We start from the raw sequence: 16,609 nt of genomic DNA on the forward strand, positions 1-16,609 counted from the left end.
TAGAAGAAATAGGTAAGAAATTATCAAAATATTTTGCAGTTCAATTTCAGCAGACTAATTTAAACTTCATAAAAATCTGGTTTTCAAGCTTTTACCCTTTTAAAGTATATTCGGCATGAGAGTGAGGAAATATAAGCTTCAAGTGCCAGTAGAACTTTTTCTCCCTGAAAAGAAAAAGAAATAACATTCTTAATGTTAGGAGGTAACTACTACCTGTTTTGTCTATGATGAAATTTGGTAGCCCACAGCACAGGTGCATAAGAAAATACACAGTCGAAGTTTTGAATGGCATTTTCAAAGAGTAAAACGGGCACACAGAGAAGCTGAGATGCAGTGCTCCCAGCTTCTGCCGAATTTCAAGTCCTTATGATACACGGGTAACCAATGTACAGGGGGGTAATACAGAAAAATTGTACAAGGGAGTTAAAGGAATTCCTTTGCTTAAACAAAAGTGTTGTCTGTCTTAAGTACCTGCCATTGCCATCTTGCCAAGGCATTGATTACTGCTGGAAGGGAAGAAACAGATGCTAATTCTACTGACAAAAGCAGATGAAAGGTCCTGCTGATAGGCGGCAGGAGAGGCAGACTGGGTGACCAAGCCTTAAGACCATGACAAAAGCACAGGTGTTGGGTCCTACTGATAAGCGGCAGGAGAAGCAGACTGGGCGCCGACTAACCCTAAGCCCATGTCTGAAGATTAAAAGGTGTAAAGGTTAAGAAGAGGAAGACTCATTTACTTCATCTTGAAGACCCCTACCCACAGGAGGAAGACTCATTTACTTCATCCTGAGACCCCTGCCCATGACCAGAAGGGGCACTGCGCAAGTGCAAAGGACCTTCTGGCTCATTATAATACGAAGCGGGGATAGATAATACATATGTATAGGCGGATTGAGCAACCTCATGTCTATGTATACCTTAAGAGAATAAATGTAAAGGGACAACAACTCTGAGGTGTGCATGCTTTGCAGGAGCTATCCCCATGCACCTCAGCGCTGAATAAAAGCATACCTACTTTACAACTTTAACTAGTTGTGGAGTCTATCCGCGCATCAATTACAGGTATCTCAAATTATCTGATCAGCATTTCATATTTTAAGAGCAACTCTCTTCCAGCTGACTTTATATATGTATAAATGCCCTTTCATTTCAGAAAAGGAATCTGCTTTTCAACATATCACCTGGGACTGGTTGCCAAACTCATGCAACAGTAATAGCCAAAGATGCCAGCTGAAGCCAGGTTCTACACAAAACAGGGGACTCTCCTGTTCACAGCAGTGATGGCCTCAACAGAAAATGTATCATGGGCAGGGAGTGAAGCTGCATTTTGGCACGATAGGGATAATGGAAGCTAGAAAGAACATTTTACAGAAAGATCAGGAAGCTTTTTGTAGAGGCCAAAATTGATGTCACGTTCCTCTCTCAGATTTGCTAGTTCTAAGACTCATCTTCACTTTTCCTGCTAGCGTAACTAAGTCCTGAATATAGAAGCAAGGGACTGGAACAAGATAAGGTCCTTTCCAACCCTAACCACCCCATAATTCTGATTTTATGATGCATGGTTCCAGTGCAGTATTACTAAAAGAATACTTTTTGTCTTCCTACTTGTCTGCAGAAATATTGCTGAAGTCAATACTGACTTAAGACAAAGCATTTTTCCTCTCATTGCTCAAAATTCTCCCATTCAGTATGGTGAGTGTAACAACATTTCATAAAAGAACCTTCTAAGGAAAAGCACTGTCTAAAAGGTATGTGCATGGCCCTTTGCTCTGGTTCAGAACTTTAGCACTCATGATAAACAGCAAAGATTTGGAAGACAAAGGAGGGTACTACTACCATCTAGAAATCACAGGCCAGACATCTATGTGAAGCATAAGAATGTTTAATGAGACTTCTCCCCCCTCCCTGTTTTTTTTTTTTTCGGTTTCAAGCACTACTTAAGATCTGTGAAGCACTATATCCAGGATAATCACTGTCAGTTATGCAAAGATTCAGGTACTACAATTAAAAGCAAACAGTATTCTTCCAACGTGTTATTTAATTTATCAGGCAAATGAAACATTATCCAGCAGGTTCTAGCTGGCTGCAGAGACAAGTGTATGCGTATCCAGTAGCAAAACAGTAAATTCAGCTGCTAAGTTAAATTAACTGATACCAACTTTTACATGCAAGCACTTCAATAAAAAGTACTCTTACCAAATAAACTAACATTCCCATACCTAGTTATTTCTAAGAAGAAAATAAGCTTTACAGCTGAACTACGCTTCCTGTAGCGTAAGTAAAATCAGAACCCTAGCTCCAAGGAGCTAAAAAGTAGAATAAAAAGAACTAATGAAGGCCAAGTTCCCCAAAGCAACATGTGATTCGGCAGAGCTGTGCAACATGCTTTGTGATTCCTCCCCTCTATCTGCTCATAATTGCTAACTGGGGATTCTGAACACCAAAGATAAAAAAATCATTCCTTCTCTAAAAGTTTCACTTTGTGTCATGGTTTAATCCCAGCTGGCAAATAAACACCATGCTGCCACAATACTACTGATGATAATAATAAGGAAAATAAGAACAAGAGACAGGAATAAACCCCCAAAAACACAAGTGATGCACAGGCAAATCGCTCACCCCCTCCAGACAGTTCCTGGGTGGCTCCAAGCTGACTCCCCCCAGTTTATATACTGGCCAAGACATACTATGGTATGGAATACCCCTATGGCTAATTCGGGTCTGGTGTCCTGTTTCTGCTCCCTCCCAGCTTCCTGTGCCTCTCCTCACCAGCAGAGCATGAGAGACTGAAAAGTCCTTGATCACAGTAAGTGCTACTGAGTGACAACTGAAACATGGGTGTGCTACCAACATCATTCTCAAACCAAACCCAAAACACAGCACTGCAGCAGCTACTAGGAAGAAAATTAACTCTATGCCAGCTGCAACCAGGACATTTTGGAAAAACAGAAACTTTGATTTATTTATTTTTTACTCCCAGCAAACTAATACTGAAACTACAGCTAATTACTTCATGTCTCTTTAAAGTATTCTTGCCTGAAAGTAAAAGGCAAGCAGGTAATACAGATTAAAAACTGGGTAGAACCTGCTGCATGACAGTTATTAAAGTGAAGCATCCATCACCATCAATGATCTCTGGCCAGTTAGAGAACTTGATGTCAATTGCAGACACTATCAAAGCTGCTTCACAACAAATTCTGATTAAAATTTGATATCCTGGCTCCAAATCTCACTGACTTCATTTTCCATTATGGCTCACTGGGGTATATTTCCTTCAAATACAACTGACATGTACTATGTTCTTTTCTAAATGAAAATGTTTAATTAAGTCATAGGCAGTTGAGAAACAGTTCACTGCATGCAGTGTTCCATGCCGCACAGCTGCCATGGAACACCACTCCACGGTTTTCTTGAATACCAAGCCACTGACTACTAAATGGCAGAGAACTGGATGAAGCACATCCAGTGTGCTTGTGCACATCACACTGATGTCAGTAAAAGCAGCATCATAGCCCATCCCTGCATTGCTTGGCTTCAGATCCTAGTTTGGCTACTTCAGAAGCATGGAAACTGATCAGAGGGAAGAAGAAGAGCCAAACACCTCTTCGCCTGTGTGAAATCTAGCTGCAAATTATGTTCAGAACTTCACAGGCTGTTCTGCAATTACTGTTTTGCTAAAATAAAGTAATTGTTTCCCTTTCATTTCACGTTAAACTCCCAAAACCTTATTTTCTATCATCAACTGTAGTTTTTGTAGAACTACATGTAAATAAGATTTACATTTTTCACAGCAACAACTGAAAGATTACCATTTCTGCTGTTACAAAGACAGCAGCAGTACACACAGAGAGGCTGTTACTTCCAGTTAGAAGAACTGCAAAACTTCTCCTCATCTTTCACAGATAAAGCAGTATCTAAGACGATGCTCCAAGTATTGCAGGTGTAGGCAGTACAGCTGCTGGGAATTAAAAGACAGATCTACAAAGGGTTCTGGGATTTGGACAAAACACTTATGTGCCTTGGCAGATTTTTAGAAGTGTCCAGTGTTTAGGTATTTCTTAAAACATTTATGCAATATCTCATAAAGTTTAAGTTTCTTGTCTAGGTTTCCTCTGAACAGTCAATTTTGCCTAGACTGCAATAGAAGCTTTTAAGTACATAAAATCCTTCTTTTAACCTTTTGAAATGTGCTTATGTGTGTGTATGTATCTATAAAATATATACTGACAAAAAAATCTAAATACCAGTTGCAGTTCTGGCTCTGCAGAAGTCCTTTGCTGCCAGCCTGTCAAACACAGTGATTCACTGATGACTGGTTTCTATTTAGCAACTAATATTCTCAAAATGTTTTAAAAATAGTATAGAGGACATCTTACATCAAAGTGCAAATACTGAGGTATTTCCTGTCTATGTTATTTTGAATTGACAAAAGAGGTGAAAAGGACATAAAGAAGTTTAATAAAGGATCGGTTATCCTTCCACTTGACAATACACAGTACTCTCACCCAATGCACTACAATTTAATTGAAATACTGGACGTTCACTATCTACACCTTAGGATAATGTTGCCTTTCTCAACTTCCTTAAGCAATGAAGATTCAGCCTAAGTGACTAGATTCTCCTGTGGATTAAAACAATAAATTAAATTAAGAAAGCATGCAGAGGTATAATGATTTCACCCCCTTTTTCCCCCCAACTCTGTGTTCCTAGAGCCAAACTGACTTCATTGCATTTCCAATAGCAGCACATAGAGAAGATGTCTGCATTTTGTTCAAATTTCGTCAAGATAATTCCTGTCTACTGAAAGTTCCTAGTTACAGTAAACAACAAGACAATCAATGAAGAAACTGAAATGCACACCCTTTGTAACACATATAGTCTTCTATCAGGGGCCTCCCAACACCAGATGTTACTAACTATATGTGTTGCAATAATCAAACATGCCGGACTTGAACTGAGAGTCCTGTGTAAATCAAAGAGACACTGGCAACGCCGAGAAACCCAAATCAATAACACTTTAAACAATTTCATTACCCTCACCTAGCTAAGCATTAAATTTGACATTATAAGGCTTCCAGGTATACCTCAAAGTAAATTCTGTAACACTACCTATCTCTTAACTGATGCTAACCCCAAATCTCCACACCTTATTTTGTTCTCAGAAAAACAGAGATAAGGAAAAGGATTTCTTCTTCTCCCATAGGTATTATCTGTTGAGATGTTTCCAAGCTGCAGGCATGCCTTCCATCAAGACTTGTAGCCCTCTGGGCAGGGAGGAGGTAAGATTTTGTCTGGGATGAGCTGTGAATGGAATAGGAAGCTGGATGGAGACATCTATGACAGCGTAAGCAGAAGGGAGGTTCAGAGCAAGTCAGCACAGACCACAGGGCTCAGGGAGCTGCGCTGTCCCATTTCAGCATCTCACCACTGTCACCATCTCCTGCCAGAGAACCAGAAGGCACAGAATTGCAAGCTTCCTCCCCTCTTCCCATTTGACCTACTGGCTAGAGCTCCTCAGTTCCTGCCTCAACCCTCCTCCCAGCCTGGTCATGTTTCTCCACTCGTTTCCCAAAGGCTCATTATTGCAAGAGGCTACTTCAACTCCATGGCAGCATGCATCCAGAAGGGGAACTGTTGTTTCTACTGAAAAATAAGGGCACCGCAGGAAAGGCTGGGTGAAGCAGCACATTAGAAATAATTCGCAAATATGATGTCCTAAACAATCTCTAAGTCAGATGTCCCATGAGTTCACAAACTGGACTCACACTCTACTTTCTAGTGACCTTCCATTATCTAGACATTCAAGGTTAGTCTAATCCATGTGTCGCCTGGCACCGGCACATACACTGTCATGACACTGAGTGTAGTAAACAAACTAATGGAAAACAGGAAATTACGTCTGGTTAACACAGCCAAACAACCACTGAACTGTCCTCCAGACCCAGCAGGGGCAGGTGATGACACAAGAATACATTCTGTACTTCCTAGTTTTAGATTACTTTAATTCCTGCCTTGTATAGTCCAACAGTTTGGCTTGCATGGAGAGCATGAAGAGGAACATCAGAGAAGACTGTGCTCAGCTTTCCATGCACATATGTTGAGTAGTTTCCACCCAACCTGCACCCTCTGGAGCAACCCCTCTACATATCTCAACTGACAAACAGCATGAGAAAAGGTTCAGTTCTACAGAAGAACAGACACACCAGTCCCTGACCACAGTCAGGTGTTAAGTTCTTATAATGTAACTGTTTACATAGCTTTACCCCATTCAAATGTAATCAACAAAATGTTATGGGTGTTATGAATTCATATGGAATAGGTGTTAAATGGGTGATACTCCCTGGTTCAATCAATCCTGAGGTTTGACTCCTCGGGAAACCATTTAAGGAGAGTACGCAGAACATGCCAATTAAAAACAATCAAACAACCAAACTCCCCCCCAAAAAACAAACAACTAAAACCAAAGGTTAATTTTTAATCTGCATCACTGATTTCAAAAAGCTGATTGATGTGTGAGTAACAGTAGCTATAAAAGAGTGGAAACGTGTCTTTTGTGTAGTACTCACTGAGCATATTCCATACCACTAGACAGCATTTACATGAAAGAGAGGGTGATTATCATCTTCAGAAGAGAGAACATTACATGCTCTTTCTGGTGGGATGTGAAAGTCCCAGAAAGGACAGCATTCCAAAACAAGAACAACAACAAAATTACTCCAGGGCTTTATAATTAACACAAACCAGTAAGGCATTCCCCCAGATAGCCTGTGAAATATTTGCATGCCTATTTGCCAATAAGTTACCTTCCTTACCCCATCTTTCTAGTTTTTAAATCTGCTTCTGCTAAATAACATAAGGCACGTGACATGCATGAAAACATAATCTGCTCAAAGTTTAACTGTGAGCTACGTTTCAGTGTATATACAAAAAGGCTTTCTAGAGAAAAAGAACTGAAAAACACAGAACATGAGGGCAAATCTTTGTCAGCACAACACTGTACTACACCCAGGATCTTCCTAGCATTGAACCTTGCTGTATCCATGCCTTTTCTGTTCTATCCTTCTCTTAGCTGCTGATCACAACATCCCTGGTCTTTCTGGATTTGCTCTGGCTCTTAGAGGCTACTCCTCACCTGTATACCTTATAGGTGTTTATGTTGTTTTATCCACAAGGAAAATTAAATGCAGCTCTAAGACCGAGATATTTCAACAGCATGAGACTAGCACAAGATACCTGTAAATGACAGAGCACGCTGCCAAGGCAAAGGAAGTCAGGGCAGAGGCAGACAGCCCATGGGACTCCCATTGGCCAGGTGTGGAGCTGCTGCCCTGCCTGCTCCCAGGGAGCACCTCCGTGGTGTAACTGTGGGATTATGGCAGAGAAAGTGCCCCAGCTTTCCTTTCTCTCCATGGTCCACCCGGGGCGCTCCCTCGCAGTACAACACGTCTCTTCACAGCGCTGGACAGACATCTACACCTCCTTCGCGCCTCACGCTCTGCAGTGCCGAGGGCCGCTACTCTTCCGTTGGACAGCGACACCTTGTGGCCACCCCCTGCTTCGGCGCCTCAAGCCATCGAGAGCGCTAAAACGGCGAGCAGCCGCGCCGCCAACCTGAGCGCCGTTTGTATGTGCTCCCAGGGAACATCGAGCGCTACTCCAGACCTGTTCCCTGTCACATAACGGTTCGGATAGGAAGGGACCTTAAAGCTCATCCAGTTCCAACCCTATGCCATCGACAGGGACACCATCCACTATACCAGGCTGCTCCAAGTGCCATCCAGCCTGGCCTTGAACACTGCCAGCCATAATAAAACATTTCATGGGGTTCTTCTTACAACAGTGAACGTACTTCAAAATACAAACTCTGGATACTGTGAAAAATGCCACAGAGTGGATAAAGGGAAGAACACTTAAGAATCTTCCTAGATTTTTTCCCAAATTCCCATCTGTCTGACTCTAAGCTGCACCATCTCAAGCATCCACATCCTACACCTGGGTCGGAGCAATCCCAGGCACAGCTACAGGTTGGGCAAAAAGGAAATTCATGGTAGTCCTGCGGAGAAGGACTTGGGGGGTGTTAGTCAATGAGAAAATGAACATGAGCCAGCAGTGTGCACTCACAGCCCAGAAAGCCAACCGTATCCTGGGCTGCATCAAATGACGCGTGACCAGCAGGTCGAGGGAGGTGATCCTGCCCCTCTACTCTGCTCTCGTGAGACCTCACTTGGAGTACTGTGTGCAGTTCTGGTGTCCTCAACATAAAAAGGACATGGAACTGTTAGAACAAGTCCAGAGGAGGGCCACGAGGATGATCAGGGGACTGGAGCACCTCCCATATGAAGACAGGCTGAGAAAGTTGGGGCTGTTCAGCCTGGAGAAGAGAAAGCTGCGTGGAGACCTCATAGCAGCCTTCCAGTATCTGAAGGGGGCCTACAGGGATGCTGGGGAGGGACTATTCATTAGGGACTGTAGTGATAGGACAAGGGGTAACAGGTTCAAACTTAAACAGGGGAGGTTTAGACTGGATATATGGAAGAAATTCTTTACTGTGAGGGTGGTGAGGTACTGGAATGGGTTGCCCAGGGAGGTAGTGAATGCTCCATCCCTGGCAGTGTTCAAGGCCAGGTTGGATGAAGCCTTGGGTGATATGGTTTAGTGTAAGGTGTCCCTGCCCATGGCAGGGGGGTTGGAACTAGATGATCTTGAGGTCCTTTCCAATCCTAACTATTCTATGATCATCCAGCACAGCAACTATCACAATGACGACTGTTACTGGAAGCACCTTTTCAGACTTAAAGTCATCCTTTTCAGAATGGCATTTCTGCAATCATTCTACATCAATCCTCTATCATAAACCTTTAAAGAAGTGTTTCCTTTCCCAGCAAAACTCAATGTTAATTAAATATGGAAAAACACAACATTATCAACTCTTCCTCTAGTTACTCTTCTTGGTGTTCCTCCAAAGTGTGAATTGCATACGCTGATGATGTCAAAGAGCTTAAGAAATTAAAATCTGCAGCACAAAATACTAAATCTAGACAGCTTCTGTAAAAAAATGATGCATCTAATGGATTTTAAGAGCAAGCACGTTGGAATGAATCCAGATTCACATCATTATGCATTCAATGAAAACAAAATATTGCTGCCTGTAACCAACTGAAGACTCACATGTAGTTGAAGGTGGTTGAATTTTCTCTTCTCTTTGTAAATCCAACAGGCAGTGTTCTCAGGTCAATGTCACACTTTCGAGCTTTGTTTCTCAACCCATATAACTAGCAAAAATGAAACAATTTTTTAATAAACATGTGAATAATATATTCCAAACCCCAAACTTAAACAGTAAAAGAGTAATGCTGACAGGAATTATGAGAAAAGTGTAGAAAAGGCCATATTTAATGAAGTACTTTGCTTTAAAAAAACTCATCACATGAAAAATTAATGAAGTAAGCCTAGAAACTATCTGAAATATTCTCAGGTGAAGCTTTCCCATGCTTAAAAAAACATGCCATGACTTCTTTGTAATAAACGTTTTTTAACACCCTGGGAAACACACAGACAACCAAACACAGAGCTGGTTTTTGGGCTACAAGCCAGCTAGCGGAAGGGATGCACAAGCACCATCTTAGCCACTATGACAAATTCCAATTTGAAGGTTGCACTAAGGATATAATCTCATAAACATGTCTAATATCACACCCTAAAACCTTCTACCAGTGCAGCATCTCACTACCTTCAGTGAACGTTTTCAAGACATCACGGTGACCAGTGCGCACACAGAGTACGACTTCAGCCTGAGAGAAAGCTGGATTCTTCTGAATTTATTGTCATCAACCTGAGTTCTCTCCAATTGAGCTTAGTATTTGAATATATCTTCACAACATAGAACAATATGGCCCTGATGCCTTTCTGTGACATATCAACAAATCAAGTATTTTGGAGTAGATTTTGGTTTTCTGTGGTTTGTCTGTTTTCCCCTTCTGGTCTTTGCAGTTTATCATCACAGAACTTTCAGGAAAAGCAGTAAATTTCTGTGATCTCACTAGTGCTTTACTAGAACTGGAGGAGTTTCAGCAAAAACACCCTGTCACCAGTAGAAGGCTGGCTTTTACTTTATTGTTGTTTAACTTTATTCTCTGCAGAAGTCTAGTTGCCTTCATTCAGTATGAGGGGAAGCATGCAATAATTTTTAATTTAATAAATCCAAAGTTCATCTGGAAATTTTTCATTTAAAAATTCAAAAAGATGTGGAGATGGGAGGAAACACTCCGGCTTTCTTAACATGCATCTGTCATCAAACAGCAGGAGTGGTCATGCATCACTTTTAAGAATAAAACACTGTTAGCAACTTTAGCTAACTTCTCATAGCAAATGGACATAGCTATCAATACTATTATTACGTAAACCTCGAGACTTCTTTTGATTTCTGGCTCTAAAATTCAGGGTAATTCATACTTTTGTAAGAGAGGTATCAGTTCTGAAAACTGCATTGGGACTACCTCAGTGGGAATTCACAGGTAGTCAACACTCCAATAAACCAAGCTACTAATTTCAGACTTACAAGTTTTTTTGCTGTTGGATTATGCACAGTAAGATGCCGAGCAGCAGCATCAGCCGCCCTTCCTACATCTTCCAGGAATCTATAATCTGAAGGTAAAAAAAAAAAGCAAGGAAAAATGCAGTGCTGTCATTTAGTAGGACAGAAAAAAAAAGGGAAAAATTGTAACGATAGGAAAATGAGACTATAGAAAACAAGTGATGTACAATACAATGGCTCATCTCTTGCTGGCTGGTGTCCAGCTAGTTCCTGAGCAGTGGCCCCCAGTCAGCTTTCCCCTCCAGTCCATATGCTGAGCATGATGCTATATGGTAAGGAATATCCCCTTGGTCAGCTGGGGTCAGCTGTCCCGGCCATGTCCCCTCCTGACTACTTGTGCCCCCTGGCCTCCTCGCTGGTGAGACAGGGTGGAAGGCTGAGAAGCCCTTGACTTACTCTAAACACTGCTCAGCAACAACTAAAGCATCAGTCTGTTCTCAACATTATTCTCATCCTACATTCAAAACATAGCACTGTACCAGCCACCAGGAAGAATGTGAACTCTATCCCAGCCAAACCCAGGAAACTAGCCTTGTAAAACCAGTGAATTTTAAAAACCACACAGATCATTCTTACCACTCAGAAGATTCAAGTCAGTAAATTCATTTACGGAGACAAATGCTGTTTTATCCCTGACTCCATTACAGCTTAATGCAAGTTTATGCTTCTTCACACACAACAGACTGAAATGACAAAAAAGAAAAGCATTAAGATCCTGTATTCAGGGTGAGTATGGCAAATAACCAAAACAGTTTAATTCAGATAATAGATACCTGCACGAATATTTCATGCATCGTGGACACCTGTACTTAGCTTCCTCTTGACTACATGTTTCACATCTGAAAGAAGTAAAGTATCTCTTAATAAATGCAACCCCCAAAGTCAGGCAACCTCTCAGGCACGATGTGGAAGCTTTAAAAATACAGATAATTAATATCTTGTGAAAAAAACCCCAACCCTCTACAAATATAATCTTCTCTATTTTAATTAGGCTATTACAATTGACATTTCTCCTATTCTTATGAAAGTTACTGTTAACTGAAACGTCACTTTCAATTTTTTTTTAACTCTGATAAGTGGGGAAGGGAAATAAATGCCCACCCCCATCTGCAAAGTTTTCAAGAATGGCACAAACCCACCCCTTTAAAATACCAAAGGACAAATGTAAGCCTTGAAATACTGTTCTCCCCATCCCTACCACGTGCCCACAGTTAGGTAACAGCAGCGCTGTGAAGGACAAGCCTGGCAGTGTCATCTCCTGCAAGAAGGTCACTTTGTACACTACAAAAAGAATATATTATAAGCAAAACAGTGTTTCATATTTAGGAATAATATTAGGAAACATTTCATCACCAAAAGGGTGGTCAGACATTGGAACAGGCATCCCAGGGCAGTGGTGGAATCACCGTCCCTGGGAGCACTCAGAAACCACGTAGACAAGACCCTCAGTGATATGGGTTAGTGGTGGACTTTGTAGTGCTGGGGTAATGGTTGGATTTCATGATCTTAAAGGTCTTTTCCAACTTAGCTGATTCATTGGTTCTGTGATTCTATACACCGTAAAGCAGAAATAAAGATTTCTTTTCTGCCCTATCTCCACAGTGCTCAATGCACACTGGCAGCTCAGCTGCTACACCAGAGAAAACCTGCCAGGCGGTACTTGCGTGCAGACCCCACTAACACCCAAGCCCAGGCACACCCACTCAGGGCAAAGCTCACCCCGTGCTCAGAATAGCCCCCTCGCTCCTCTGACACCAAGCGGCGGCTGCTCCTCTCCATACACTATGGGGAGGGGCGAGAGGGGCTGCAAGGCCAGAGGGCAGCCATGCAGGGCACCGGGGGGCAGGCCCGGCCTGCAGCAGGACCAGCGGAGCCCCTAGGGCAGGCCCAGGGCGCTGAGCTAAGAGAGACCGGCGCAGTCTTTTTCCTTCGGCGGCCCCTAGTTTTCGCGGAGCCCGAGGACGGTGTTCCCGATGCAGCCCCGCACCCTGCCCGTGCCCTCACCCTAGGGATACCTCTGCAAGGATATCTTCCGCCCGCCCGCCGGCAGCCGAGTGCTGCCGGGACCCTCCCGCTCCGCCATTGCCGCGCGGCACCACCTCCCCACGCGGAGCCTGGTGGGGCGGGCCTGGCAGCGGCCTTTCCTGCGCGGCAGCGCCGCCTGGCGGCACTCGGAGGGCGGAGGGCCCCGTTGGGAGGGGCCTCCTGCAGGCTACTTCACAAGCTCCGCCTCCCACGTGGTTTTAAATGGATGTTTAACGACCAAAAACGGCAGTAAAAGGAAAAGGGTTCTGACAAAAGCTCAGGGCTTGCTCTAAAATTAAGGGTAACGAAATAGGTGACTACTTCAGAAACCATAAAAACATTAGAATTATGGAATCAACGAGGTTGGAAAAGACCTTTAAGATCACCAAGTCCAACCTTTGCCCCAGCACTGCCAAGACTACCACTAAACCATATCACTAAGGGCCTCATCTACACGTTTTTTGAACACTTCCAGCCTGTTACAATGCCCTTTGGGGAAGAATTTGTTCCCAACAGAAAGTTTTCCAAATAAGATTAATCACAGAGTACAGGTACTTGTTAAAACTGTGGGACAAAATTGCATGAGATCTTCTGCGAACACCTTTAGGAGCTCTGGTGAAGATGCCCAAGCAAAGTGGCTTTCCAAAACACGTTTTTAAAATCAATGATTTCTGAGACACGCTAATATAAACTATAAATAACTTCCAAAAACAGTGCAATTAAACTAATGAAAACAGACACAAAACAACATACATTTTCTAAAAGATTACATTCTTACAAAAACCCAAACTTAATCCATTTGTCACAACATGAGTTCCACAGCCAAACTACCAGCAAATGTCAAAGAATATTGTCAGACTGTAGTGACCTGGAAAATGCAGAGAGACATATTCTCTAACCTTTATCATTACTCTGTAATCTTACTTTGTCATTAGTTTTACCAGATTTTCTCTAAGGGAACAACTGCTGTTTCCATGTAAAATGTAAATTGTGATGTCCATTACCTTGTAAAAGTAAATGCAGTCGCTGGCAGTATTCCATGGCACAAAGCATGCACATTTCCCTGTGGTAAAACTAGCATTGATACCTGACAAGTACACTTCTACAGGATTTTGTTCTTTACTAAGTATGAACTACACAATACAGAACAGAATAGTAAAAGACAAACAGATAGCTTGGAAGCTTATTTTATTATACTTTGGTAAGCGTGGTTTCCTGTGGATCAAGACAGCTGAACAAGTTGTCTGAACACTCCTCTGCTCCCCTGGATAGCCTGGTACCACCTTGCCATGTATTACTGAGCACACTTTGGATTGACAATAGATAGAGGGCTATCATTACAACAAGTGCTTTCCCTAATGGCAAAATTGTTCTTTTTTATTAATAGAAAAAGATGATTGAACACTTTAGACTTAATTAAAAACAAACAAACCTCCAAAACAAATAAACAAAAACCTCCAAAACCGAAACAACAAAATGATCTAATAAGTGTTTGAAAAATGGAATTTCTAGGTGGATGAAATTATTATAATTTAGAAGCAGCCATTCAAAGGACGTGTTGTAGTAGATTTTTTCACAAGTTACAAAATATATACACAATATATCATCTTGAGATGCCTTTGGCATTAGAAATGTTAACTGAAATACAGAATCTAAACCTTAAAACTACTGTAGGTAGCTCTTCTACAACATTTTTTACAATGCCTGTAAAGCTAACTGTTCTGCCTATATGCATCCTCTACAATGTGCTCTCATATACCATTTCCACAACAGTACACAAAAATATTTAAAACAAGAAATCCACATAAATAACATTTTCATTGTAATGAAGTATATGACCAGCGATTCAAAATAAGCACCTTCACAACAGAAACATATCCTGATGTAACCAGCACATACAGTCTGAAAGATAAAAAGGGACTCAAATAATCTCTGCTAAGGCCACAAGCGCCTTATGTTATGAAGAGCACCAAGGCAACATGGACAGGAAACACAAAAGAGGTAGTGTACCATCTGTTAAGATGTATGTGTCCAGCAAGGACCAGAATAAGACAATGTTTCAGAAAAGAAGACATATTGTACTGTGGCATAATTCACTTTTCATATATAAGCTATTGCACATTTAGGAGCATTAGCCAGTATTGCTCCTTAGTATTGTATGTCTCCAGCTTTCGTCAGGGTGGCTTTGTTGCTGTGCTCTTAAAGAGATAGCTGAGAACACCAGAGGTCCTGAAAAAGTCCATGTTCAGGTACTCAGCTCCAGAAAATTATGCAAGGAAGCACCAATATATTTTTAAATACTTTATGAAAGTTGTAGTTTTTTTCTTTCTTTCTTTCATTTTAAAATGCCATTTCTCCTTAGGAGGAAGTTTTTTCTTCCTGAGGTTCTTTAACCAACATAATTTAAAATGATTCTTCAATTTCCTACTTATTTTGCCTGTAATGGATCATTACTTTTGCATTTAATCTATGCAGCAATTCCATGTTGATGCAAAAAAAAACCCAAAACACAACCCCAGGACAGAAACCTTAAAGGAAGCACACTGAACCGCCTTCTATGAAGTGCTTCTGTCCTGGTTTGAGATGAGGAAGTGCATTAACTTGAACTACTGGAAGCTGATTAGTGTCCTGAGTGTGAAAAAAGAACTGTGTCTTATGCCAGCTGCCATCTTCCATCTGCAACACACAGGAGCAGAATATTAGTTTTGTATCAAAACACAAATGGGAATTGAGCTTATAGAAAGAGAGGAGGAAGTGAAGTGTACAAAAACATTTATTCTCTCAGCAGTTCATAAAGAAACAGTGTAATTTAACAAATGACATTTCTCTCATGCAACACCAAGGGCACTCCTGGCAAAACTGTAACTATAAAAAAGCCAAGTCTAGAATCCAGCTGGAAGGGCTGGAGCTATAGCGCGACATGGCTCAGAGCAGAGTGCCTGGCACTTTGCAAGCAGTCTTGGGCTCATACGGACTCTTAGATCTCTTGCAAAATTGAACTCCAAATCTCAACAGTAGGTCTTGAACTCAGTAGGTTATGAAGTCTACAGGCACTTGAATGACTGTATAGGCCCTTGAAGAGTAATCATGGGGAATGAGAGTTTCATTTTCACCACTAACTTGTTTATTCTAATCCTTTAAAATTCTCAGTAAAAAATTTATACCTCATAAAAATTATAAAATAACATGATAACATTGTCTGAGGCTGGGAATATCTTGATGTTTGCAATTACTCCACTGTGTTCTTAAAAACCGCTAAGTACACAGAGGATGCTACTGAAAAGTGAAATCCCTGCAGAGAGGGAAATATGTGAGATTCTGCAGCAGATCTATATAGTTTCCCACAGAAAGCGCACAACAGACCCCGTGGAATCTCACAGAGAAACCACACTTCTCAGCAGCCATCACTGTGTGCCTTAATTTTTCTCAGGGATTAAAACAGTCCGAAGCAGACCGTGATGTGGAGGAAAAGGGCTTCAATGGCCATACCTTATCTGTGTGACACAGGCTAGAGCATCTAATGAGCGCATGCTAATAAAGGTTGGAAGCATAAAAGCTTCAAAGTGCCCCAATAAAACCACTTTCTGTCTTGAGATTAAAAATCTCACTTGATATCCCGTATCAATATGGAACCAGTCTCACATCTGTCATTATTGTAAATGAAAGTAGAGCTATAAAATACTGAAAGTGTAAGGTGCATTTCATAGCGTATTTCATAGTATTTTATCAAGACTAAATAGCTTACATTTTGGTGATTGGAATAATCTAATAAGCATTAGAAAACTAATAAGCCCTTCTGATTTTTCCCAAATACAAGTATAATTTAGTATTTTGTCAGCCATGAAGTCTACTTCCAATCATCATTATTTATTATATAGCCAAACAATGTCTGTGAATTTAAAGATATTTAGATAGCCAAAACATAATTTCCAGCATGTCTGAACCTACGATTCTGTGTTAGATAACCTTAACAGAACTCTTACTTAAGTA

At 41.4% G+C, this 16,609-nt stretch overlaps 2 protein-coding genes across 3 annotated transcripts in view; both read right to left on the minus strand.

The window, feature by feature from the left end:
- Nucleotides 1–12,721, minus strand: part of ZNHIT6 (zinc finger HIT-type containing 6) — a 37,823-nt gene extending 25,102 nt beyond the window's left edge. For both annotated transcript variants that reach the window (XM_034064128.1, XM_034064129.1), the window contains exons 1-6: nt 12,610–12,721; nt 11,368–11,433; nt 11,171–11,277; nt 10,559–10,644; nt 9,169–9,272; nt 96–164 (exon numbers count right to left, since the gene is read on the minus strand). In XM_034064128.1, coding sequence (XP_033920019.1) covers nt 96–164; nt 9,169–9,272; nt 10,559–10,644; nt 11,171–11,277; nt 11,368–11,433; nt 12,610–12,677 — 500 coding nt within the window. In that variant the 5' untranslated portion in view covers nt 12,678–12,721. The remainder of the gene's footprint in view (nt 1–95; nt 165–9,168; nt 9,273–10,558; nt 10,645–11,170; nt 11,278–11,367; nt 11,434–12,609) is intronic.
- A 653-nt stretch (nt 12,722–13,374) lies between these two features.
- Nucleotides 13,375–16,609, minus strand: part of COL24A1 (collagen type XXIV alpha 1 chain) — a 139,818-nt gene continuing 136,583 nt past the window's right edge. Inside the window, exon 60 of the mRNA XM_005148104.3 lies at nt 13,375–15,295. Within this exon, the coding sequence (XP_005148161.2) occupies nt 15,149–15,295 (147 nt within the window). The 3' untranslated portion in view covers nt 13,375–15,148. The remainder of the gene's footprint in view (nt 15,296–16,609) is intronic.

This window comes from Melopsittacus undulatus, chromosome 6 (genome assembly GCF_012275295.1).
Source record: "Melopsittacus undulatus isolate bMelUnd1 chromosome 6, bMelUnd1.mat.Z, whole genome shotgun sequence".
Classification (NCBI taxonomy): Eukaryota; Metazoa; Chordata; class Aves; order Psittaciformes; family Psittaculidae; genus Melopsittacus; species Melopsittacus undulatus.